Source organism: Bubalus bubalis, chromosome 14, assembly GCF_019923935.1.
Source record: "Bubalus bubalis isolate 160015118507 breed Murrah chromosome 14, NDDB_SH_1, whole genome shotgun sequence".
Classification (NCBI taxonomy): domain Eukaryota; kingdom Metazoa; phylum Chordata; class Mammalia; order Artiodactyla; family Bovidae; genus Bubalus; species Bubalus bubalis.
This window is the reverse complement of record NC_059170.1, coordinates 5,788,969-5,816,624: the sequence shown is the minus strand read 5'-3', so window position 1 is coordinate 5,816,624 and position 27,656 is coordinate 5,788,969. Positions and strand designations below refer to the sequence as shown.

The 27,656-nt window shown below is 46.4% G+C and overlaps 1 protein-coding gene and 1 pseudogene across 1 annotated transcript; both read right to left on the bottom strand.

The window, feature by feature from the left end:
* Positions 1-241: 241 nt before the first annotated feature.
* Positions 242-5,138, bottom strand: LOC112578680 (annotated as a pseudogene).
* A 3,064-nt stretch (positions 5,139-8,202) lies between these two features.
* LOC123464523 (endogenous retrovirus group PABLB member 1 Env polyprotein-like) lies at positions 8,203-26,913 on the bottom strand. The gene is made up of 3 exons (XM_045162589.1): positions 26,136-26,913; positions 12,590-15,164; positions 8,203-10,290 (listed from the first exon to the last, which is right to left on the bottom strand). Exon 3 carries the CDS (start codon positions 10,121-10,123, stop codon positions 8,708-8,710), a length of 1,416 nt encoding a protein of 471 aa, XP_045018524.1. The 5' UTR covers positions 10,124-10,290; positions 12,590-15,164; positions 26,136-26,913; the 3' UTR covers positions 8,203-8,707.
* Between the last annotated feature and the right edge of the window lie 743 nt (positions 26,914-27,656).

The window sequence follows — 27,656 nt, the reverse complement described above, 5'->3', positions numbered from 1 at the left end:
TACCTGCCGAAGTGAAGAAACCGGGCGTTGAAAGGCCGAATTCTTCAAGAAGGGCAAGGTGCCTTCCCCGCTCTAGGAGATTCAAGCCACAAAGCCTAGAGGTGGCCTCAGATGAGATCTGTCTCCTCAAAGTGAGGAGTTTCCCGGCCAATGCACCAAATGTTGCAGGCACGTGTTCCGGGAAACAAATTCACTCAAAACAACAATGCAGATAGTGGAGTGTAGTTTATTACACCAGCGGGCCCAAGGCAGGGTCTCCTCTTAGTCAAGGACCCCGACCAGCATTTGTGAAAATCTTTTACACCCCATGTGTACGTGTCCGAACCCACCACCCCAAATTCCTTGAGACTTACATAAACAAAGGAAGGGAAAATACAATCACAATAACCCATCATTCATGTCTTATGTGTTCAGAAAGTTAATAATCAATAAGCTCACGGTTACATTCTAACCAGTTAATAATCAATAAGCCTGTGGTTACATTGCGATAGATACAGAAAAGATTTATGACGTGTCCGGAGGCAGGGGTGATTAGAGTATGTTTTCTCTTAGGCGATGAGTAACGTGGATGTGATCTTCAAGATTCCCCTGTCCAGAGGGGGTCTTATCCTTCTGTTGTAGTTTCCATAGGCACTAAGCACAGAGTCCAGAGTCCACTGGGGAGGTGGCTGAGCACGATCAGCACGAACAGGCCTGAGATGGGGTCCAGGCCCTGTGAATTCCTTCTTCATTCCCCGCTCTTGATGCTCTTAGTTTCCGTAACGAGCATCATTCATTGAGAGGTAGATTGTACGTTAGTCCTATGGTCAACCACATGAGAGAATGCTACCAACCTCTGGGTTACAAAATTCACAAGGCATTGTAACAAGCAGGGCCCACAAACCAGTATGATTAAGAATACGATAACAACATTTATAATAGTTTTCCACCAGTCTCCCTTTACCCAGGATAGGATCGAAGTCCAAAAGGGAATATTTTCACCAGACATGGCTTTCACTTGTTTTTGCATATCCTCCATGGCAGCAGATACATTTCCAGACAGGTCAGGGATGTATACACAACATTCGACTTTAATTATGGCACAAGTCCTCCCCTGGACTGCTGTGAGTATGTCTAATGCCATCCTATTTTGCATACTGCCTTCCTCATCTGAGATTGTTCTTCATTCAAAGCTTCAATGGCTTTTTTACTGTCTAAGAGGGCCTGTTTAGTGAAATTATTTAAGGCCTCTACCCTAACCATGATATCTGCTGTCCCTATAGAGGGTACAAAGAAGCCAGCAAGATAGTCATACCATTGGAACGTGGATCGTGTCCATCTTGCATGCAGATAGGGCAGGTTTGCTGGAGGATGGTGTAGGCGAGGCTTAATTCTGCCAGGGGCGAAAACAAATCCTAGTGTGCAACGCCCTACCCAGCCAACTGGTAACCATGGCCATAAGTTAGGCCCACAAAGCCACTTGGTCCCATTGGGGGCTACCCAGCAGATATTGGGATTATGTTTCCAGTTGGAACCGGGCCACTCAGCAGACCGATTGGGGTGATAGGTTACTGCCAAGATTTCTTGACATTGTTCAGCAGACAAATACCCCATGTGTTTTAGTTCTTTTGGGTCTAGGGGGTGGTCTCCAAACCCAACTTTGTGTTCTTTTTGTTCCCAGCAAATTGTAGCGGGAGCAATCAAACTGTCCTTTCTCAGGAGTCATCCAGAAATGTTCATCCCAGACCTGGTAGTAGTGCTCAAGGTACCGGGAACCCTGTCCCCCTTTTGTAAGGGTGCCATTCACCTTTTTAATTTTCATATATGAGGTATAAGCCCTTGTTACCCACGTTAAGACTAGTGTTCATATGAAATGTAACGCTATGTCACAGGTGATTTGATGCCTCTTTGTTACACCAGGAGAGCAAAGAATGATTATGATTGCTGAGAGAAACGAAAGTTCCTTTCTGTTGTTCCAAGAAGGAGCACAGTGGTAGAAAGTCTCCATCATGAAGTGGCGATACCCACCAGGGGAGTCTGTCCATTACTGACAGGGGCATAGCCCCACATACCCAACAATTGGAGGAGTTGTGAAAGTTCACGTAAGAATGTGCCCATGAGATGAAGATGTTGCCCTGTACTGGGACAGTGGTCAGGTTCAGCATTGCGTTGGTGAAGCCGAGTAGCAGGAGTCGCTTACCCAGCTCCATTCTATAGAGGGCTCGTCCGGGACCTCCTTTTCTTCTTCCTCTTCAGAATATCCTGGTTTCCCGTGGGTCGGTAGGGTCCTTCTGGGTGGTCCACTAGGCGTCTTCCAGGTCAGCGTGGTATGCCTTCTTCGCTCTGGTGTGATGGATCCAAGAGGCAATGCCTGCAACTTTAATTGCGGCAGGGGTGGTTAAAACAAGAGTATAAGGACCTTTCCATTGGGGGCTAGTGGGTCATGTTGCCATTCTTTCACCCATACCTGGTACCCTGGTATAAACTCATGCATTTGCTCCCCCAGGGGAAACACTATTCTTTCTTGCACAAACTTAGTTACTTGATTAATTACCTTACTTAGTTGTTCCATCTGCTGTGATATCCCGTCTCCTCTTACCTGAAGTATATCAGTTGTTACCTGTCTTATTATGGGAGGAGGCCTCCCATATACAATTTTGTAGGGAGAGTAGCCATGGGAACATGCGGTCATCCTGAGTTTGAGCAAGGCCGTGGGAAGTACATCTACACAGGAACAGTCAGTTTCTATAATCCATTTAGAAAGTGTCTCCTATAGTGTCCGGTTAGTTCGTTCTACCATTCCGGAATTCTGAGGCCGCTAGGCAGTGTGTAACTTCCATTTATCTTCATGGCTTTACTTACTTGTTGTATCAGAGCTGATATGAAGGCTGGGCCGTTATCTGATCCTGTGCTGGTGGGAATCCAAATCGAGGAACTATTTCCCTAAGCAGGCTCCAAGCCACTTCTGACGCTCTTTCAGTTCAGGTGGGAAGGCCTCCACCCATCCCGAGAATGTACATACCAAGACCAACAGGTAACGAAAATGGCAATATGGTTTCATCTCAGTGAAGTCCACTTCCAGGTGTTCAAAAGGAAGGGTACCTTTTAATTGGATGCCTGGGGGGTTTGGCCTGCACCCTGGAGCAGTGTTAATCTGACAGCAGGTGTTGCAATTTGGGGATTCCGTTCTACACAGAGAGGCAAGGCGAGGAACCAGAAAATACCTTCGGATCAATTCCTCCAATTTGTCATGTCCTAGGTAAGTTGTACGATGACCTTGGCTCACCAGAGAGGGGGCCATCTCTTTGGGCACTAGTAGCTTACCACCTGGTAGCTCCCGCCATCCTTTGTTTTGGTGGCTCCCTCCGCTTCAGCTAGTTGGGTTTGAGCCTCAGTGTATGTTGGGGAGTCTAGGGCCAGCTCGGGTAGCTCAGCTAGGACAAATGTTCTCATGGGGATTTCCCCGCTTTCCTTTCTGTCCTCTGCTGCCCGTCTGGGGGTCTTGCCAGCCAGCCTATTTCCTCGAGCCTGTGGGGTGTCTTCCTTCTGGTGCCCACGGCAGTGCATGACTGCTACCTCCGCGGGGCTCCAGACAGCGTCTAGCAGAGTCAGAATCTCCTCCTTACTCTTAATGTCCTTTCCATTGGCTGTTAGAAGGCCTCCCTCCCGGTGTAGCGCCCCACGTCCGTGGACCACAGCGAAAGCATACCGGGAGTCGGTGTAGACGTTCACTCTCTTACCCTTTGACAATTGCAGTGCCCGGACTAAGGCCCATAATCTGCTCGCTGGGCTGACCAGCGCTGTGGTAAGGAGCTGGCCTCGATAACAGTCTCTCTGTGACTACAGCATAGCCTGACCGTCGCTGTCCTAGCTCTACCAGGCTGGTGCCATCAGTGTACAGAGTCCAGTCAGGATTTGAAATTGGCCTGTCTCGGAGGTCTGGACGCCTAGCATAGACATCCTCTAAGACTTCCTTGCAATCGTGGGTAGGTCCACCTTCTCCCGTTGGGAGAAGCGTTGCTAAGTTTAAACCCTGGCAAGGCTCGATACGGAGATTGGGGTTTTCGCATAGCAGTCCCTGGTATTGAATAATCCGGGAATTTGACAGCCATTTGTGGGGGTCTCCTCAAAGGAGGGTGTTGACTTCATGTGGGACCTTTACGATCAGGTCCTGGCCTAAAGTCAGCTTTGCGGCTTCACGTACCAGTAAGGCGACCGTGGCCACTGCCCGCAGACAGCTAGGCCACCTGGTGGCAACGTTATCAAGTCACTTTGAAAGGTAAGCTATTGGCCTGTCCCATGTTCCCAAGGTCTGAGTCAAAACCCCCATGGCTGTTTATCTTTCCCGGTCACATACAAGGTGAATGGTTTGGGGAGGTCTGGCAATCCCAAGGCGTGGGCAGAGGTGATCACTAGTCTTAGCTCCTCAAAGGCTTTCTGCTGTTTCCCAGTCCAGTTTACTGGATTTTCTTCAGGCCCTGTCAGGAGCTCAAATAGGGGCTGTGCTATTTGAGAATACCTTGGAATCCAAATCCTGCAGAATCCAGTGGCCCCTAGGACCTCCCTGACTTGCCGGCAAGTCTTAGGTGTGGGGGGCCACAGAATTACTTCTTTTCTAGATTGGTCTAGCAACCTTGTGCTTCCCCTTAAGACAAACCCCAAATACCTTACCTCCTCCTTGCAGATTTGTGCCTTTTTCCTCGACACTGGGGATCCCGCTTCTGCCAGCAAGTGGAGGAGTGCTGGGGTCCCTTCACAGCATTCCTCCCAGGTCTCAGCAGCTAGCAACAGGTCGCCCACATATTGCAGGAGCCAGCATCCACACCTTTCAGGCTGGAAAGGCTCCAGGTCTGAGGCCAAGGCTTCTCCAAAGATGGTTGGTGTGTTTTTGAATCCCTGCGAGAGGTGTGTCCAAGTGAGCTGCTGCTTATTGCCTCCGATTGGGTTCTCCCATTCAAAGGCGAAAATGGGTTGTGATGCAGGTGCTAGGCGTATATGGAAAAAGGATCTTTGAGGTCCAAGCAAGTATAGATCCTTGTCTTAGGTGGGAGGAGGCTAAGTAAGTATAGGGGTTTGGGGACAGACAGGTGCAGAGTTACAGTGGCCTGATTGACCAATCTGAGTTCCTGTACGGGCCTATAGTCTTGTCCTCCTTCCTTCTTTACTGGTAATTTTGGTGTGTTCCAGGTTGTTTGACATTCCACCAGGATGCCTGCCTGTTTTAGCCTGCTGATGTGAGGCAGAATCCCGATTCGGGCTCCTATGGGTATTGGGTAATGACGCTTTCTCACCAGGGTGGCGCCAGCTTTGAGTTCTATTATTACAGGGGCTTGGTGTCTAGCTAGCCCAGGGGGGTTATCTTCACCCCAGACCTCAGGGAACAGCTGAGTTAGCCTTCTCTCCAACTCTGTTGCCTGGCCTTGTTTATCTCCAGGGGGCTCACGTAGCCTGCATTCGTCTTGAGGGGGCACAGAGAGGGAGAGTAAGTAGGTTGTTGTGCCCACCTGAAAAGTGGGCCTCTCTTCAGGAGAGAAAGTCACTTGTGCTCCCAGTTTGGAGAGTAAGTCTCTCCCCAGCAGGGGTATTGGGCACTCAGGGATATAGAGGAACTCATGAGTAATTTGGTGACCCCCCCCATCTGACATTTCCTGGGCTGGCAAAACGACTTAACTATTTCTTCTCCCGAAACCCACTTACGGCGGCGGTCCTTTTCGACAGTGGCGCCATGGGTTTATTTACCACAGATAATTCTGCCCCGGTGTCCACCATAAAGTCAATGTCTTGGTCCCCAATTTTTAAAGTTACCATGGGCTCTCGGGGACCTGAAGTCTTCAAGCCCCGGCATCCCTATTCAGTCTCTATGTTAGTGAGTTCTGCAACCGGGAGGGATTTATTCTCCCTTCTTCCTTCTGGGCACTCATTTTCCAATGACCGAACCCACGGCATCGGACGCATTGATTTGGCTGTAATGGAGCCCGTAGCCTCCGTTGGGACCAGTTGGAGGGCTGTCCTGACCTCGAAGCTAGCGGGGGTTTCTTTGCTTGGGCGCTGGAAAAGTCTTCAGAAGATTTTCCAAGCGCAGCAGCCAACATTGCAAACCTCTCGTCTGTTCTCCTCTGCTCGTCTTTATACCTTTTCTCGTATTTCTTTTCTATTTCCTTGTCCCTATTCTGGAACACCTTATCTGCTATTTCAATCAGCCGAGGACTAGACATGGATAGAACTCCCTCGGTCTTTTGAAGCGTTTGTTGTATGTCAGGACATGCTTGCGAGATAAATGCTGAATTGATAACAATCTGGGAGCCCGTAGCTTCTGGATCTATGGGTGTATAGAGTCTGTAGGCCTCACAAAGTCTCTTGCAAAATTCGGAAGGTGACTCGTTTCCCTTGTGAACTATTCCAGCCAGTTTAGACATGTCCATCAGCCTCCGGTCTCCCCTTTTAAGGCCTTGTGTAATCACTATCCGGTATCTGTCTAATTGGATTTTTTCTTCCTCTGTATTGACGTCCCAATTAGGTCTGTCAGTGGGGAAGACTTGCTCTATCCACCTCTCTGGGTTAGCAGTGCCCTCAGGAACCATCTCCTGTAACCATTTCCTTGCCTCAGTGTTGATCCTATATCTCTCTTCTGTACTGAAGAGAGATGCTAGTAATTGCATTATATCGTCCCAGGTTGGTCAGTGAGTGGGGAAAATAGTCTCCATTAGTCTAGTCACGCCCTGGGGTTCCACCGAGTAAGAGGGGGTGTGATTTTGCCATTTCAGTGTATTGGTTGATGAAGAGGGCTGATAGCAATAGGTTACAGGAGCTTGGTGACAGGTACGTCCTCCCCTATCACTGGGGGTTGCTGAGCTTCTCTGAGGGGCATCTGCAAGGGTATTTTTTCCTCTGGCTCTTTGGCAGAGTGGAGCCTTTGTTTAATGCCAGTGGTTCCTCCCTATTGTCAGGGAGTACTTACCGGGAGTGGAGGGTAGAGTTTAGGGAACGTAGGGGCAGTATCCGGGCTGGTAGAATCTGGTGGGCTCATTGTCCCTCCAGCTGAGGCTGGAGCCTTCCAGGTGGGGTCGGGGGTGCTGCGGCCCTACAACCTGTGGAGCTGTCGGGACTGTTGAGGAGTCTGGGAGGCTTACCGGTCTAGGGCTGGTTCCTCCGGATGGGCCTCTGGTGGCCGCGGTGCTACTAGCTGGCGGAACCATCATCCAATACGAGGTGGGGGAAGCTCATCTCCTGCAGGGTCCTGTAAACTTTCCTCCTCATCCTTGGTTACCTTTTGGGCCATCAAGACTTTTCCTTCCCTGCCATGAGCGTAAAAACGGGCCCATTTGGAGGGGGTCTTGGGCTATTCCCAGCCAAGAGTCTATGTACGGGAACTGGTCGGGGTGTCCGTGCTTTCCCATGACTATAGCATAGACTGCCTTTATGACATTTAAGTCCATAGTTCCCTCTGGTGGCCTGCCAACGCCCACTGAAGGCCATTCGACTTCACAAAGGGTACAGAGCTGACCGGGCGTCATTTCCCTCCCATCGTCTCCATCGAATCCTTTCTTAAAATTCTGCATCCTATTCTCCAATACAGTGGCCTTAGATCCGCTTCCTCCCATTTTCTTACCTCTAGATTGGCACGTCCCAGGGCTTTCCCAGAAGCCAATTTACCTTTTCCCTGGCAGGGGAGATGATGGGTCACACAGCAGATGGGTACCTCCTGGGGAGGGCAGAATATGAGAGGCGGAAATCAAGCCTCTTTCTATAAGCCTGTGGCCACAGCTCAGCGCATTCCCTAAGATGGCGTGGACACACCTCCTACCGGCTTCCTTAAGCCTCAAGTTCCCTTTCTTTATCCCTGGCACAGCTGTCGACCTGAGTGCCAAGCAGCCGGGGGGTGATCAGGCCCCCTCTTCCACCCTGCCGGCTGGGCTCCTCCCCACCTGAGTGCTCAGTTCCTTTGCTGCCGTTCACTACCTGCCAAAGCGAAGAAACCGGGTGTTGAAAGGCCGAATTCTTCAAGAGGGGCAAGGTGCCTTCCCCCCTCTAGGAGATTCAAGTCACAAGGCCTCGGGGTGGCCTCAGATGAGATCTGTCTCCTCAAAGTGAGGAGTTTCCCGGCCAATGCACCAAATGTTACAGCCACGCGTTCCGGGAAACTAACTCACTCACCACGACAATGCAGATACTGGAGTGCAGTTTATTACACCGGCGGTCCCAAGGCAGAGTCTCCTCTTAGTCAAGGACCCCAACCAGCATTTGTGAAAATCTTTTACACCCCATGTGTACGTGTCCGAACCCACCACCCCAAATTCCTTGAGACTTACATAAACAAAGGAAGGGAAAATACAATCACAATAACCCATCATTCATGTCTTATGTGTTCAGAAAGTTAATAATCAATAAGCTCACGGTTACATTCTAACCAGTTAATAATCAATAAGCCTGTGGTTACATTGCGATAGATACAGAAAAGATTTATGACGTGTCCGGAGGCAGGGGTGATTAGAGTATGTTTTCTCTTAGGCGATGAGTAACGTGGATGTGATCTTCAAGATTCCCCTGTCCAGAGGGGGTCTTATCCTTCTGTTGTAGTTTCCATAGGCACTAAGCACAGAGTCCAGAGTCCACTGGGGAGGTGGCTGAGCACGATCAGCACGAACAGGCCTGAGATGGGGTCCAGGCCTTGTGAAGTCCTTCTTCATTCCCCGCTCTTGATGCTCTTAGTTTCCGTAACGAGCATCATTCATTGAGAGGTAGATTGTACGTTAGTCCTATGGTCAACCACATGAGACAACGCTACCAACCTCTGGGTTACAAAATTCACAAGGCATTGTAACAAGCACGGCCCACAAACCAGTATGATTAAGAATACGATAACAACATTTATAATAGTTTTCCACCAGTCTCCCTTTACCCAGGACAGGATCGAAGTCCAAAAGGGAATATTTTCACCAGACATGGCTTTCACTTGTTTTTGCATATCCTCCATGGCAGCAGATACATTTCCAGACAGGTCAGGGATGTATACACAACATTCGACTTTAATTATGGCACAAGTTCCCCCCTGGGCTGCTGTGAGTATGTCTAATGCCATCCTATTTTGCATTACTGCCTTCCTCATCTGAGATTGTTCTTCATTCAAAGCTTCAATGGCTTTTTTACTGTCTAAGAGGGCCTGTTTAGTGAAATTATTTAAGGCCTCTACCCTAACCATGATATCCGCTGTCCCTATAGAGGGTACAAAGAAGCCAGCAAGATAGTCATACCATTGGAACGTGGATCGTGTCCATCTTGCATGCAGATAGGGCAGGTTTGCTGGAGGATGGTGTAGGCGAGGCTTAATTCTGCCAGGGGCGAAAACAAATCCTAGTGTGCAACGCCCTACCCAGCCAACTGGTAACCATGGCCATAAGTTAGGCCCACAAAGCCACTTGGTCCCATTGGGGGCTACCCAGCGGATTCCAGGACTGTATTTCCAGTCGGAACCGGGCCACTGAGCAGACCGACTGGGGTGATAGGTTACGTCCAAGATTTGTTTACATTGTTCAGTGGACAAATAACCCATATATTTTAAATCTTTTGGGTCTAGGGGGAGGTCTCCAAATCCAATTTTGTGTTCTTTTTGTTCCCAGCAAATTGTAGCGGGAGTAATCACCTGTCCTCTCTCAGAAGTCATCCAGAAATGTTCATCCCAGACCTGGTAGTATACCTCATGGTACCGGGAGGTCTGTTCCTCTTTGGTAGGGGTGCTTTTCTTCTGTCCATTGCTCGTATATGAGTTATAAGCACTTGTTAGTGCCTTAAGACTAGCGTTCATGCTAAATGTAACCCCATGTCCCAGGCCCATTGATGGCTCTTTCTTACACCAGGAGAGCAAAGAAAGATCATGATTGCTGAGAGAAATGAAAGCTCCTTTCTGTTGTTCCAAGAAAGAACACAGTGGTAGAAAATCTCCATCATGAAGTGGCGATACCCACCAGGGGAGTCCGTCCGTTACTGACAGGGGCATAGCCCCACATACCCAACAATTGGAGGAGTTGTGGAAGTTTGCGTAAGAATGTGCCCATGAGATGAAGATGTTGCCCTGTACCGGGACAGTGGTCAGGTTCAGCATTGCGTTGGTGAAGCCGAGTAGCAGGAGTCGCTTACCCAGCTCCATTCTATAGAGGGCTCGTCCGGGACCTCCTTTTCTTCTTCCTCTTCAGAATATCCTGGTTTCCCGTGGGTCGGTAGGGTCCTTCTGGGTGGTCCACTCGGCGTCTTCCAGGTCAGCGTGGTATGCCTTCTTCGCTCTGGTGTGATGGATCCAAGAGGCGATGCCTGCAACTTTAATTGTGGCAGGGGTGGTTAAGACAACAGTATAAGGACCTTTCCATTGGGGGCTAGTGGGTCATGTTGCCATTCTTTCACCCATACCTGGTCCCCTGGTATAAACTCATGCATTTGCTCCCCCAGGGGCAACGGTATTCTTTCTTGCACAAACTTAGTTACTTGATTAATTACCTTACTTAGTTGTTCCATCTGCTGTGATATCCCGTCTCCTCTTACCTGAAGTATATCAGTTGTTACCTGTCTTATTATGGGAGGAGGCCTCCCATATAAAACTTCGTAGGGAGAGTAGCCATGGGAACATGCGGTCATCCTGAGTTTGAGCAAGGCCGTGGGAAGTACATCTGCACAGGAACAGTCAGTTTCTATAATCCATTTAGAAAGTGTCTCCTATAGTGTCCGGTTAGTTCGTTCTACCATTCCGGAATTCTGAGGCCGCTAGGCGGTGTGTAACTTCCATTTATCTTCATGGCTTTACTTACTTGTTGTATCAGAGCTGATATGAAGGCTGGGCCGTTATCTGATCCTGTGCTGGTGGGGAATCCAAATCGAGGAACTATTTCCCTAAGCAGGCTCCAAGCCACTTCTGACGCTCTTTCAGTTCAGGTGGGAAGGCCTCCACCCATCCCGAGAATGTACATACCAAGACCAACAGGTAACGAAAATGGCAATATGGTTTCATCTCAGTGAAGTCCACTTCCAGGTGTTCAAAAGGAAGGGTACCTTTTAATTGGATGCCTGGGGGGTTTGGCCTGCACCCTGGAGCAGTGTTAATCTGACAGCAGGTGTTGCAATTTGGGGATTCCGTTCTACACAGAGAGGCAAGGCGAGGAACCAGAAAATACCTTCGGATCAATTCCTCCAATTTGTCATGTCCTAGGTAAGTTGTACGATGACCTTGGCTCACCAGAGAGGGGGCCATCTCTTTGGGCACTAGTAGCTTACCACCTGGTAGCTCCCGCCATCCTTTGTCTGTTTTGGTGGCTCCCTCCGCTTCAGCTAGTTGGGTTTGAGCCTCAGTGTATGTTGGGGAGTCTAGGGCCAGCTCGGGTAGCTCAGCTAGGACAAATGTTCTCATGGGGATTTCCCCGCTTTCCTTTCTGTCCTCTGCTGCCCGTCTGGGGGTCTTGCCAGCCAGCCTATTTCCTCGAGCCTGTGGGGTGTCTTCCTTCTGGTGCCCATGGCAGTGCATGACTGCTACCTCCGCGGGGCTCCAGACAGCGTCTAGCAGAGTCAGAATCTCCTCCTTACTCTTAATGTCCTTTCCATTGGCTGTTAGAAGGCCTCCCTCCCGGTGTAGCGCCCCACGTCCGTGGACCACAGCGAAAGCATACCGGGAGTCGGTGTAGACGTTCACTCTCTTACCCTTTGACAATTGCAGTGCCCGGACTAAGGCCCATAATCTGCTCGCTGGGCTGACCAGTGCTGTGGTAAGGAGCTGGCCTCGATACCAGTCTCTCTGTGACTACAGCATAGCCTGACCGTCGCTGTCCTAGCTTTACCAGGCTGGTGCCATCAGTGTACAGAGTCCAGTCAGGATTTGAAATTGGCCTGTCTCGGAGGTCTGGATGCCTAGCATAGACCTCCTCTAAGACTTCCTTGCAATCGTGGATAGGTCCACCTTCTCCCGTTGGGAGAAGCGTTGCTAGGTTTAAACCCTGGCAAGGCTCGATACAGAGATTGGGGTTTTCATATAGCAGTCCCTGGTATTGAATAATCCGGGAATTTGAAAGCCATTTGTGGGGGTCTCCTCAAAGGAGGGTGTTGACTTCATGTGGGACCTTTACGATCAGGTCCTGGCCTAAAGTCAGCTTTGCGGCTTCACGTACCAGTAAGGTGACCGTGGCCACTGCCCGCAGACAGCTAGGCCACCCAGTGGCAACGTTGTCAAGTTGCTTTGAAAGGTAAGCTATTGGCCTGTCCCATGTTCCCAAAGTCTGAGTCAAAACCCCCATGGCTGTTTATCTTTCCCGGTCACATACAAGGTGAATGGTTTGGGGAGGTCTGGCAATCCCAAGGTGCGGGAGGAGGTGAATGCTAGTCTTAGCTCCTCAAAGGCTTTCTGCTGTTTCTCAGTCCAGTTTACTGGATTTTCTTCAGGCCCTGTCAGGAGCTCAAATAGGGGCTGTGCTATTTGAGAATACCTTGGAATCCAAATCCTGCAGAATCCAGTGGCCCCTAGGACCTCCCTGACTTGCCGGTGAGTCTTAGGCGTGGGGGGCCTCAGAATTACTTCTTTTCTAGATTGGTCTAGCAACCTTGTGGTTCCCCTTAAGACAAACCCCAAATACCTTACCTCCTCCTTGCAGATTTGTGCCTTTTTCCTCGACACTCGGGATTCCGCTTCTGCCAGCCAGTGGAGGAGCGCTGGGGTCCCTTCACAGCATTCCTCCCAGGTCTCAGTGGCTAGCAACAGGTCGTCCACATATTGCAAGAGCCAACATCCACACCTTTCAGGCTGGAAAGGCTCCAGGTCTGAGGCCAAGGCTTCTCCAAAGATGGTTGGTGTGTTTTTGAATCCTTGCGAGAGGTGTGTCCAAGTGAGCTGCTGCTTATTGCCTCCGATTGGGTTCTCCCATTCAAAGGCGAAAATGGGTTGTGATGCAGGTGCTAGGCGTATACAGAAAAAGGATCTTCGAGGTCCAAGCAAGTATAGATCCTTGTCTTAGGTGGGAGGAGGCTAAGTAAGTATAGGGGTTTGGGGACAGACAGGTGCAGAGTTACAGTGGCCTGATTGACCAATCTGAGTTCCTGTACGGGCCTATAGTCTTGTCCTCCTTCCTTCTTTACTGGTAATTTTGGTGTGTTCCAGGCTGTTTGACATTCCACCAGGATGCCTGCCTGTTTTAGCCTGCTGATGTGAGGCAGAATCCCAATTCGGGCTCCTATGGGTATTGGGTATTGACGCTTTCTCACCGGGGTGGTGCCAGCTCTGAGTTCTATTATTACAGGGGCTTGGTGTCTAGCTAGCCCAGGGGGGTTATCTTCACCCCAGACCTCAGGGAACAGCTGAGTTAGCCTTCTCTCCAACTCTGTTGCCTGGCCTTGTTTATCTCCAGGGGGCTCACGTAGCCTGCATTCGTCTTGAGGGGGCACAGAGAGGGAGAGTAAGTAGGTTGTTGTGCCCATCCAAAAAGTGGGCCTCTCTTTAGGAGAGAAAGTCACTTGTCCTCCCAGTTTGGAGAGTAAGTCTCTCCCCAGCAGGGTATTGGGCACTCAGGGATATAGAGGAACTCATGAGTCACTTGGTGACCCCCCATCTGGCATTTCCTGGGCTGGCAAAATGATTTAACCATTTCTTCTCCTGAAACCCACTTACGGCGGCGGTCCTTTTAGACAGTGGCGCCACGGGTTTAGTCACCGCGGACAATTCTACCCCAGTGTCCACCATAAAGTCAATGTCTTGGTCCCCAATTTTTAAAGTTACCATGGGCTCTCGGGGACCTGAAGTCTTCGAGCCCTGGCATCCCTATTCAGTCTCTATGTTAGTGAGTTCTGCAACCGGGAGGGATTTATTCTCCCTTCTTCCTTCTGGGCACTCATTCTTCCAATGACCGAACCCACGGCATTGGGCGCATTGATTTGGCTGTAATGCAGCCCGTAGCCTCCGTTGGGACCAGTTGGAGGGCTGTCCTGACCTCGAAGCTAGCGGGGGTTTCTTTGCTTGGGCGCTGGAAAAGTCTTCAGAAGATTTTCCAAGCGCAGCAGCCAACATTGCAAACCTCTCGTCTGTTCTCCTCTGCTCGTCTTTATACCTTTTCTCGTATTTCTTTTCTATTTCCTTGTCCCTATTCCAGAACACCTTATCTGCTATTTCAATCAGCCGAGGACTAGACATGGGTAGAACTCCCTCGGTCTTTTGAAGCGTTTGTTGTATGTCAGGACATGCTTGCGAGGTAAATGCTGAATTGATAACAATCTGGGAGCCCGTAGCTTCTGGATCTATGGGTGTATAGAGTCTGTAGGCCTCACAAAGTCTCTCGTAAAATTCGGAAGGTGACTCGTTTCCCTTGTGAACTATTCCAGCCAGTTTAGACATGTCCATCAGCCTCTGGTCTCCCCTTTTAAGTCCTTGTGTAATCACCATCTGGTATCTGTCTAATTGGATTTTTTCTTCCTCTGTATTGACGTCCCAATTAGGTCTGTCAGTGGGGAAGACTTGCTCTATCCACCTCTCTGGGTTAGCAGTGCCCTCAGGAACCATCTCCTGTAACCATTTCCTTGCCTCAGTGTTGATCCTATATCTCTCTTCTGTACTGAAGAGAGATGCTAGTAATTGCATTATATCGTCCCAGGTTGGTCAGTGAGTGGGGAAAATAGTCTCCATTAGTCTAGTCACGCCCTGGGGTTCCACCGAGTAAGAGGGGGTGTGATTTTGCCAGTTCAGTGTATCGGTTGATGAAGAGGGCTGATAGCAATAGGTTACAGGAGCTTGGTGACAGGTACGTCCTCCCCTATCACTGGGGGTTGCTGAGCTTCTCTGAGGGGCATCTGCAAGGGTATTTTTTCCTCTGGCTCTCTGGCAGAGCGGAGCCTTTGTTTAATGCCAGTGGTTCCTCCCCCTTGTCCAGGAGTACTTACCGGGAGTGGAGGGTAGAGTTTAGGGAACATAGGGGCAGCATCCGGGCTGGTAGAGTCCGGTGGGCTCATTGTCCCTCCAGCTGAATCTGGAGCCTGCCGGGTGTGGTTCGGGGGGGCGGGGGGGCGGTTTGGCTCTACAACGTGTGGAGCTGTCGGGACTCTTGAGGAGTCTGGGAGGCTTACCGGTCTAGGGCTGGTTCCTCCGGATGGGCCTCTGGTGGCCACGGTGCTATTAGCTGGCGGAACCATCATCCAATACGAGGTGGGGGAAGCTCATCTCCTTCAGGATCCTGCAGAGTACATCATGAAAAATGATGGGCTGGAAGAAGCATAAGCTGGAATCAAGATGCCGGGAGAAATATCAAAAACCTCAGAGATGCAGATGATACCACCCTTATGGCAGAAAGTGAAGAGGAACTCAAAAGCCTCTTGATGAAGGTGAAAGAGGAGAGTGAAAATGTTGGCTTAAAACTCAACATTCAGAAAACGAAGATCATGGCATCTGGTCCCATCACTTCATGGGAAATAGATGGGGAGACAGCGGAAACAGTGTCAGACTTTATTTTTTTTGAGCTCCAAAATCACTGCAGATGGTGACTGCAGCCATGAAATTAAAAGATGCTTACTCCTTGGAAGAAAAGTTATGACCAACCTAGATAGCATATTGAAAAGCAGAGACATTACTTTGCCAACAAAGGTCCATCTAGTCAAGGCTATGGTTTTTCCAGTGGTCATGTATGGATGTGAGAGTTGGACTGTGAAGAAACCTGAATGCTGAAGAACTGATGCTTTTGAACTATGGTGTTGGAGAAGACTCTTGAGAGTCCCTTGGCTGCAAGGAGATGCAACCAGTCCATTCTGAAGGAGATCAGCCCTGGGATTTCTTTGGAAGGAATGATGCTAAAGCTGAAACTCCAATACTTTGGCCACCTCATGAGAAGAGTTGACTCATTGGAAAAGACTCTGATGCTGGGAGGGATTGGGGGCAGGAGGAGAAGGGGATGACAGAGGATGAGATGGCTGGATGACATCACTGACTCAATGGACATGAGTCTGAGTGAACTCCGGGAGTTGGTGATGGACAGGGAGGCCTGGCTTGCTGTGATTCATGGGGTCACAAAGAGTCAGACATGACTGAGCGACCGAACTGACTGAAAATTTCCTCTTCATCCTTGGTTACCTTTGGGGCCATCAAGATTTTTCCTTCCCCTTCATAAGCATAAAAACGGGACTATTTGGGGTGGGGCAGTGGGGGGGTTGGTTCTTGGGCTATTCCCAGCCAAGAGTCTATGTACAGGAACTGGTCGGGGTGTCCGCGCTTTCCCGTAACTATACCATAGACTGCCTTTATGACATTTAAGTCCATAGTTCCCTATGATGGCCTGCCAACGCCCACTGAAGGCCATTCAACTTCACAAAGCATACGGAGCCGGCCAGGCGTCATTTTCTTCCTATCGTCTCCATCGAATCCTTTCTTAAAATTCTGCATCCTATTCTCCAGTACAGTGGCCTTAGATCCGCTTCCTTCCATTTTCTTACCTCTGGATTCCCACATCCCAGGGCTTTCCCCAGAAGCCAATCTACCTTTTCACTGGCAGGGGAGATGATGAGTCACACAGCAGATGGGTACCTCCTGGGGAGGGCAGAATATGAGTGGCGGAAATCGATGGCCTCTTTCTAAAACCCTGTGTTGACAGCTCGGCATGTTCCCTAAGACAGCGTGGACACACCTCCTAACTGGCTTTCTTAAACCTTAAGTTCCCTTTCTTTATCCCTGGCATGTCCATCGACCTGAGTGCCAAGCCGCTATTGTTGCCCTAAACCAGTTTCCTATGTGTCTCCCTTCTGGTCCCTCCCAGGGGGTGATCAGGCCCCCTCTTCCACCCTGCCAGCTGGGCTCCTCCCTACCTGAGTGTTCAGTTCCCTTGCTGCCGTTCATTACCTGTCAAAGCTAAGAAACCGGGCGTTGAAAGGCCGAATTCTTACACAGGGCAAGGCGCCTTCCCCCCTCTAGGAGATTCAAGCCTCAAAGCCTTGGGGTGGCCTCAAATGAGACCTGTCCCTCAAAGCGAGGAGTTTCCCAGCCAATGCACCAAATGTTACAGCCATGCGTTCCGGGAAACTAACTCACTTAGAAGGACAATGCAGATAGTGGAATGCAGTTTAGTATACCGGTGGGTCCAAGGCATTGGACCTCTTAGTCTCCTCTTAGTCAAGGACCCCGACCGGCATTTGTGAAAATCTTTTATACCCCATGTGCACGTGTCTGAACCCACCACCCCAAATTCCTTGAGACTTACATAAACAAAGGAAGGGAAAATACAATCACAATAACCCATCATTCATGTCTTATGTGTTCAGACAGTTAATAATCAATAAGCTCGCGGTTACATTCCAACCAGTTAATAATCGATAAGCCTGTGGTTACATTCCGATAGATACAGAAAAGATTTATGAAGGCAGTCCCAAGATGGCATTGGAATATGATGTGGAGACCACTTTCTCCCCCACAAATTCATCAAAAGAACATTGAAACGCTGAGTAAATTCCACAAAACAACTTCTGAATGCCGGCAGAGGACATCAGGCACACGGAAAAGCAGCCCATTGTCTTCAAAGGGAGGTAGGAAAAAACATAAAAGACAAAAAAAGAGACAAAAGAGGGAGGGATGGAGCTCCGTCCCAGGAAGGGAGTCTTAAAAAGAGAGAAGTTTCCAAACACGAGGAAACACTCTCACTGCCGAGTCTGTGGCGAGCCTTGGAAGCACAGAGGGCAACATAACAGGGAGGAAAAATAAATAAATAATTAAAACCCACAGATTACAAGCCCAAAGGTAACTCCCCCAGTGGAGAAGCAGCGCAGATGCCTGCACCCACCACTAGCAAGTGGGGGCTTTGCAGACAGGTGCGGGGTTCATCGCTTAGAGTAAGGACCAGGCCTGAATGCCCTGAGGGCAATCTGAGCTAACTAACTTGGGCTAGCAAACTGGACTGCAGGATAGCTACTATGCACAAAGCCCTAATCTAAGACACCGCTAGGCCCGCGCACAGAACAAAGGACTGAACTGAGCTAGCCAGCTGCAGACCATCCCCCTCTGGTGACAGGCATCCAGAGCCGAAAGGGAGCAATTGCAGCCCCAGAGAGACATTATCTACCAAACTGCAAGCAGGCTTCTTTGCTAACTAAGACTTATTGGGGTTCTGGACATCTGCCTGCGAAGGTGCGCTGGTTGTACACCCAGAAAACCGAGCGGCAGGGACAGGGGAAGCGATAAGTCACAGCAACCATGCTCGCCAAACACCTCATCACCTGAGCTACCCAGACACAAAACGCAGGCCCAACCGAGTCTCTGCCTCTGAGGACTCCCCAAGTGCCTGAATCTGAGCGGCTTAGACCTAGGAGGTGCATGCAGCCCAGGGTCGGCCTTGGAGGGTTCCTAGTGGAGCAACCTAAAGCCTGAGCAGTGTGGGCAGGGAGGGCACACGCGCCGTGAGTGGAGGCAGGCCCAATGCGGCTGAGACACTGCGAGCACACGCCAGTGTTATTTGTTTGCAGCGTCCCTCCCTCCCCACAGCGCAACTGAACAAGTGAGCCTAAAAAAGTGTCCACCACCGCCCCCTGTGTCAGGGCGGAAATCAGACACTGAAGAGACCAGCAAACAGAAGAAGCTAAAACAGAGGGAACTGCCTTGGAAGTGACAGATGCAATAGATTAAAACCCTGTAGTTAGTACCGACTGCATAGGAAGGGGCCTATAGATCTTGAGAAATATAAGCCGGACCAAGCCATGAAATTAAAAGACGCTTACTCCTTGAAAGAAAAGTTATGACCAACCTAGATAGCATATTGAAAAGCAGAGACATTACTCTGCCAACAAAGGTCCATCTAGTCAAGGCTGTGGTTTTTCCAGTAGTCATGTATGGATGCGAGAGTTGGACTGTGAAGAAATCTGAGCACCGAAGAACTGATGCTTTTGAACTGCGGTGTTGGAGAAGACTCTCGAGAGTCCCTTGGACTGCAAGGAGATCCAACCAGTCCATTCTAGAGGAGATCAGTCCTAGGTGTTCTTTGGAAGGACTGATGCTGAACCTGAAACTCCAGTACTTTGGCCACCTCATGCGAAGAGTTGACTCATTGGAAAGGACCCTGATGCTGGGAGGGATTGGGGGCAGGAGGAGAAGGGGACGACAGAGGCTGAGATGGCTGGATGGCATCACTGACTTGATGGACGTGAGTTTGAGTGAACTCCGGGAGATGGTGATGGACAGGGAGGCCTGGCGTGCTGTGATTCATGGGGTCGCAAAGAGTCGGACATGACTGAGTGACTGGACTGAACTGAAGGAACTATCCAAAAATGAACTGACCCCACACTGCCCACAACAACTCCAGAGAAATTCCTCGATATATTTTTACTATTATGATTAAATTTTTTTTTAATTTTTAAGTCCTCTATTACTTCTTTAACTGTAATTTTTATAACCTACTATTACTTTGCAAAAAAAAAGACCTTATTTTTTAAAGCAAACTTCATATATGTATATATATATATATTTATAATTTTTGTGACTTTTTTTTCTTCTTTTCTTTAATATTGTGTTTTTGAAAATCCAACCTCTACTCTAGATTTTTAATCTTTGCTTTTTGGTATTTGTTATCAATTTTGTACCTTTAAGAACCCAATCTTCAGTACCCATTTTTACTTGGAAGCAAGATTACTGGCTTGACTGCTCTCTCCCCCTTTGGACTCTCCTTTTTCTCCACCAGGTCGCCTCTGTCTCCTACCTGCCCCTTCTCTTCTCTATCCAACTCTGTGAATCTCTGTGTGTTCCAGACAGTGGAGAACACTTAGGGAACTAATTACTGGCTGGATCTGTCTCTCTCCTTTTGATTCCCCCCTTTTATCCTCCTGGCCACCTCTGTCTCCTTCCTCCCTCTTCTCTTCTCTGTATAACTCCGTGAACATCTCTGAGCGGTCCAGATTGTGGAGTGCACATAAGGAAGTGATTACTGGCTAGCTTGCTCTCTCCTCTTTTGATTCCGCCTCATCTCATTTGGGTCACCTCTAACTCCCTCCTCCCTCTTCTCTTCTCCATGTAACTCTGTGAACCTCTCTGGGTGTCTCTCACTGTGGATAAACTTTTCATCTTTAACCTAGATGTTTTATCAATGGTGTTGTATAGAAGGAGAAGCCTTGAGACTATGTAAAAATAAGACTGAAAACCAGAAGCAGGAGGCTTAAGTCCCAATCCTGAGAACACCAGAGAACTGACTCCAGGGAACATTAATCAACAGGAGCTCATCAAATGCCTCCATACCTACACTGAAACCAAGCACCACCCAAGGGCCAACAAGTTCCAGAGCAAGACATACCACGCATATTCTCCAGCAACACAGGAACATAGCCCTGAGCTTCAATATACAGGCTACCCAAAGTTACTCCAAACCCATTGACATCTCATAACACATTACTGGACAGTTCATTGCACTCCAGAGAGAAGATATCCAGCTCCACCCACCAGAACACCAGCACAAGCTTTCCTAACCAAGAAACCTTGACAAGCCACCTGTACAACCCCACCCACAGCGAGGAAACTCCACAATAAAGAGAACTCCACAAACTGCCAGAATACAGAAAGGCCACCCCAAACTCAGCAATATAAACAAGATGAAGAGACAGAGGAATACCCAGGAGGTAAAGGAACAGGATAAATGCCCACCAAACCAAACAAAAGAGGAAGAGATAGGAAATCTACCTGATAAAGGATTCCAAATAATGATAGTGAAAATGATCCAAAACCTTGAAATCAAAATGGAATCACAGATAAACAGCCTGGAGACAAGGATTGAGAAGATGCAAGAAAGGTTTAACAAGGACCTAGAAGAAATAAAAAAGAGTCAATATATAATGAATAATGCAATAAATGAGATCAAAAACACTCTGGAGGCAACAAATAGTAGAATAATGGAGGCAGAAGATAGGATTAGTGAAGTGGAAGATAGAATGGTAGAAATAAATAAATCAGAGAGGAAAAAAGAAAAACTAATTAAAAGAAATGAGGACAATCTCAGAGACCTCCAGGACAATATTAAATGCCCCAACATTCGAATCATAGGAGTCCCAGAAGAAGAAGACAAAAGAAAGACCATGAGAAAATACTTGAGGAGATAATAGTTGAAAACTTCCCTAAAATGGGGAAGGAAATAATCACCCAAGTCCAAGAAACCCAGAGAGTCCCAAACAGGATAAACCCTAGGCAAAACACCCCAAGACACATACTAATCAAATTAACAAAGATCAAACACAAAGAACAAATATTAAAAGCAGCAAGGGAAAAACAACAAATAACACACAAGGGGATTCCCATAAGAATAACAGCTGATCTTTCAGTAGAAACTCATCAGACCAGGAGGGAATGGCAAGACATATTTAAAGTGATGAAAGAATATAACCTACAGCCCAGATTACTGTACCCAGCAAGGATCTCATTCAAATATGAAGGAGCAATCAAAAGCTTTACAGACAAGCAAAAGCTAAGAGAATTCAGTACCACCAAACCAGCTCTCCAACAAATGCTAAAGGATACTCTCTAGACAAGAAACACAAAAAGGGTGTATAAACTGGAACCCAAAACAATAAAGTAAATGGCAACAGGATCATACTTATCAATAATTACCTTAAATATAAATGGGTTGAATGCCCCAACCAAAAGACAAAGACTGGCTGAATGGATACAAAAACAAGACCCCTATATATGTTGTCTACAAGAGACCCTCCTCAAAACAGGGGACACATACAGACTGAAAGTGAAGGGCTGGAAAAAGATATTCCATGCAAATAGAGACCAGAAGAAAGCAGGAGTAGCAATACTCATATCAGATAAAATAGACTTTAAAACAAAGGCTGTGAAAAGAGACAAAGAAGGACACTACATAATGATCAAAGGATCAATCCAAGAAGTAGATATAACAATTATAAATATATATGCACCCAACATAGGGGCACTACAATATGTAAGACAAATGCTAACAAGTATGAAAGGGGAAATTAACAATAACACAATAATAGTGGAGACTTTAATACCCCACTCACACCTATGGATAGATCAACTAAACAGAAAATTAATAAGGAAACACAAACTTTAAATGAGACAATAGACCAGTTAGACCTAATTGATAGCTATAGGACATTTTACCCCCAAACAATGAATTTCACCTTTTTCTCAAGTGCACATGGAACCTTCTCCAGGATAGATCACATCCTGGGCCATAAATCTAGCCTTGGTAAATTCAAAAAAATTGAAATCATTCCAAGCATTCTTTCCGACCACAATGCAGTAAGATTAGATTTCAATTACAGGAGAAAGAGAGCTTCCCTGGGGGCTCAGATGGTAAAGTGTCTGCCTGCAATGCAGGAGACCCCAGTTCGATCCCTGGGTTGGGAAGATCTCCTGGAGAAGGAAATGGCAACCCACTCCAGTATTCTTGCCTGGAGAATCCCACAGATGGAGGAGCATGGTAAGCTACAGTCCATGGGGTCGCAAAGAGTCGGATACGACTGAGTGACTTCATTTATAGGAGAAAAACTATTAAAAATTCCAACATATGGAGGCTGAACAACACGCTGCTGAATAACCAACAAATCACAGAAGAAATCAAGAAAAAAATCAAAATATGCATAGAAATGAATGAAAATGAAAACACAACAACCCAAAACCTGTGGGACACTGTAAAAGCGGTGCTAAGGGGAAAGTTCATAGCAATACAGGCATATCTCAAGAAACAAGGAAAAAGTCAAATAAATAACCTAACTCTACACCTAAAGCAACTATAAAAGGAAGAAATGAAGAACCCCAGGGTTAGTAGAAGGAAAGAAATCTTTAAAATTAAGGCAGAAATAAATGCAAAAGAAACAAAAGAGACCATAGCAAAAATCAACAAAGCCCAAAGCTGGTTCTTTGAAAGGATAAATAAAATTGACAAACCATTAGCCAGACTCATCAAGAAACAAAGGGAGAAAAATCAAATCAATAAAAGTAGAAATGAAAATGGAGAGATCACAACAGACAACACAGAAACACAAAGGATCATAAGAGACTACTATCAGCAATTATATGAATAAAAATGGACAATGTGGAAGAAATGGACAAATTATTAGAAAAGTACAACTTTCCAAAACTACATCAGGAAGAAATAGAAAATCTTAACAGATCCATCACAAGCACAGAAATTGAAACTGTAACCAGAAATCTTCCAGCAAACAAAAGCCCAGGTCCAGATGGCTTCACAGCTGAATTCTACCAAAAATTTAGAGAAGAACTAACACCTATCCTACTCAAACTCTTCCAGAAAACTGCAGAGGAAGGTAAACTTCCAAACTCATTCTATGAGGCCACCATCACCCTAATACCAAAACCTGACAAAGATGCCACAAAAAAAGAAAACTACAGGCCAATATCACTGATGAACATAGATGCAAAAATCCTTCACAAAATTCTAGCAATCAGAATCCAGCAACACATTAAAAAGATCATACACCATGACCAAGTGGGCTTTATCCCAGGGATGCAAGGATTCTTCAATATCTGCAAATCAATCAATGTAATACACCACATTAACATTGAAAAATAAAAGCCATATGATTATCTCAAAAGATGCAGAGAAAGCCTTTGACAAAATTCAACATCCATTTATGATAAAAACTCTCCAGAAAGCAGGAATAGAAGGAACATACCTCAACATAATAAAAGCTATATATGACAAACCCACAGCAAACATTATCCTCAATGGTGAAAAATTGAAAGCATTTCCCCTAAAGTCAGGAACAAGACAAGGGTGCCCACTTTCACCACTACTATTCAACATAGTTTTGGAAGTTTTGGCCACAGCAATCAGAGCAGAAAAAGAAATAGAAGGAATCCAAATTGGAAAAGAAGAAGTAAAACTCTCAGTGTTTGCAGATGACATGATCCTCTACATAGAAAACCCTAAAGACTCCACCAGAAAATTACTAGAGCTAATCAATGAATATAGTAAAGTTGCAGGATATAAAATCAACACACAGAAATCCCTTGCATTCCTATACACTAATAATGAGAAAATAGAAAGAGAAATTAAGGAAACAATTCCATTCACCACTGCAACAAAAAGAATAAAATACTTAGGAATATATCTACCTAAAGAAACTAAATAGTTTCTATATATATAAAACTACAAAACACTGGTGAAAGAAATCAAAGAAGACACTAATAGATGGAGAAATATACCATGTTAATGGATCGGAAGAATCAATATAGTGAAAAAGAGTATACTTCCCAAAGCAATCTATAGATTCAATGCAATCCCTATCAAGTTACCAATGGTATTTTTCACAGAGCTAGAACAAATAATTTCACAATTTGTATGGAAATACAAAAAACCTCGACTAGCCAAAGCAATCTTGAGAAAGAAGAATGGAACTGGAGGAATCAACCTGACTGACTTCAGGCTCTACTACAAAGCCACAATCATCAAGACAGTATGGTACTGGCACAAAGACAGAAATATAGATCAATGGAACAAAATAGAAAGCCCAGAGATAAATCCACGCACCTATGGACACCTTATCTTTGACAAAGGAGGCAAGAATATACAATGGAGAAAAGACAATCTCTTTAACAAGTGGTTCTGGGAAAACTGGTCAACCACTTGTAAAAGAATGAAACTAGAACACTTTCTAACACCATACACAAAAATAAACGCAAAATGGATTAAAGATCTAAACGTAAGACCAGAAACTATAAAACTCCTAGAGGAGAACATAGGCAAAACACTCTCTGACATACATCACAGCAGGATCCTCTATGACCCACCTCCCAGAATATTGGAAATAAAAACAAAAATAAACAAATGGGACCTAATTAAAATTAAAAGCTTCTGCACAACAAAGGAAACTCTAAGCAAGGTGAAAAGAGCCTTCAGAATGGGAGAAAATAATAGCAAATGAAGCAACTGACAAAGAACTAATCTCAAAAATATACAAGCAACTCCTACAGCTCAACTCCAGAAAAATAAATGACCCAATCAAAAAATGGGCCAAAGAACTAAATAGACATTTCTCCAAAGAAGACATACAGATGGCTAACAAACACATGAAAAGATGCTCAACATCACTCATTATCAGAGAAATGCAAATCAAAACCACAATGAGGTACCATTTCATGCCAGTCAGAATGGCTGTGATCCACAAGTCTACAAGCAATAAATGCTGGAGAGGGTGTGGAGAAAAGGGAACCCTCTTACACTGTTGGTGGGAATGAAAACTAGTACAGCCACTATGGAGAACAGTGTGGAGATTCCTTAAAAAACTGGAAATAGAACTGCCTTATGACCCAGCAATCCCACTGCTGGGCATACATACCGAGGAAACCAGAATTGAAAGAGACACATGTACCCCAATGTTCATCGCAGCACTGTTTATAATAGCCAGGACATGGAAGCAACCTAGATGTCCATCAGCAGATGAGTGGATAAGAAAGCTGTGGTACATATACACAATAGAGTATTACTCAGCCATTAAAAAGAATACATTTGAATCACTTCTAATGAGGTGGATGAAACTGGAGCCGATTATACAGAGTGAAGTAAGCCAGAAAGAAAACCAATGAGTCTGAGTGAACTCCAGGAGTTGGTGATGGACAGGGAGGCCTGGTGTGCTGCGATTCATGGGGTCGCAAAGAGTTGGACACGACTGAGCGACTGAACTAACTAACTAACGCATGTATAAGGAAGTTAGAAAGATGGTAATGATAACGCTGTATGCGAGACAGCAAAAGAGACACAGATGTATAGAATAGTCTTTTGGACTCTGTGGGAGAGGGAGAAGGTGGGATGATTTGGGAGAATGGCATTGAAACATGTATAATATCATATAAGAAATGAATCACCAGTCCAGATTCAATGCAGAATACAGGATGCTTGGGGCTGGTGCACTGGGATGACCCAGAGGGATGGTACAGGGAGGGAGGTGGGGGGGGGGGTTCAGGATGGGGAGCACGTGTACACCCGTGGTGGATTCATGTTGATGTATGGCAAAACCAATACAATATTGTAAAGTAATTAGCCTCTAATTAAAATAAATAAATTTAAATTAAAAAAAAAAAAGAATATTATCTATAGCCTCTGACAAGGAACTTAGGGTCCCTGACTTTTGTTTAATGACTAAACTATTAAATATTATTATTTGGTCTCAAAAAAAAAAAAAAAAGTAAAGAAAACATTTATGACCTGTCCAGAGGCAGGGGTGATTAGAGTATGTTTTCTCTTAGGCAATGAGTAACCTGGATGTGATCTTCAAGATTCCCCTGTCCAGAGGGGGGTCTTATCCTTCTGTTGTAGTTTCCATAGGCACTAAGCACAGAGTCCAGAGTCCATTGGAGAGGTGGCTGAGCATGATCAGCATGAACAGGCCTGAGATTGGGTCCAGGCCCTGTTAATTCCTTTTTCAAGTGGACAATTATCATAGGCCTGTAGTCATACCCCAATAAGTATAATAGAATTTATGATTCTATTTGGTTACACAGATAATCAGGGTATTCTTTTAGGCAATGGAGAGTCTAGGTATGAGCCCTGGGATTCTTCCATCCGAGGGGCCTGGTTCTCCAGTTGGTATGTCGTTTCCATAGATACTGGGCATAGAGCTCAAAGTCCAAGATGGAGTCCGGCCCAAGATGGAGTCGTGCTTTCAAGATGAAGCCTGTTCTGTCCATTTCCTCCTACAGTATCTTTCTAATTCTTCCTCAGTATATTGTGGTTTTTCCTGTTCCACAGGACCTGTCCAGTTCAAAGGCATCTGGAGTGAAGGGGTTTAGTAAAATGCAGCTTTTCTGGCTTGACAGTCAGCCAGCTGATTACCTTTGGCTTCTTTACTCGCATCCCTGCTGTGCCCTTTGCAATGCATAATAGCTACTTCTTTAGGACAATATTTAGCAGTTAAAAGTCTCTCAGCTCTCTGAAATGCTTAATAGGTTCTCCTGTTGCCATTTTGAACTCTTTCTTTCCATGTAGCAGCATGAGCATGTAAAATCAAATAAGCATACTTAGAATCAGTATATTTACCCGCTGCCCTTTGCTTAACTCTAGAGCTCAGGTCAGAGCCACAAGCTCCGCTAGCTGAGCACTGGTTCCCTGGGGGAGAGATTTTGCTTCTAAAACCTGTTCAGCCATCACCATGGCATAACCTGCTTTACGCTTCCCCTCCCAAACAGAAGAACTGGCATCTGTAAATATTTCCATGTCAGGATTATCTAACAGGGTATCCATTAGATCTTCCTGAGCTGCATAAAGTTAGGAATTGGGAACAATCATGATCTGGTGTTTCATTTTCCTTCTCAGGAAGAAAAGTGGCAGGATTTAAATTTACGCAAACTTTAAGCTTAGTTACTGGTCCTTCTAACAACAATGACTGATATTTAAGAAGCCTACTGTCTCTCATCCAAGTATTAACCTTAGAATTTAAGATTCCACTCACATGATGAGAAGTCAATACAGTGAGATTTCATCCATGGATTAGTTTTAAAGCTTCAGGTGCTAATAAAGCCGTTGCCCCAATTACTCTTGGACAGTGTGGGCCACCCACGTGAAATTACTTCTAATTCTCTGCTTAGGTAAGAAATAGGTTGCAGGTGAGGCCCTCGGGGTTGTGTAAAAACTCCCAAGGCCATACCTTTTCTTTCAGTGACTAACAAATTAAATTCTGACCCTGTGGCCAAGCTCAAAGTGGGAGCTTGTAGGACAGCAGTCTGAAGA

What these genes read in the sequence shown, in the direction of transcription:
- LOC123464523 (XM_045162589.1), bottom strand. Translation starts at nt 10,123, where the DNA reads ATGGAGCTGGGTAAGCGACTCCTGCTACTCGGCTTCACCAACGCAATG.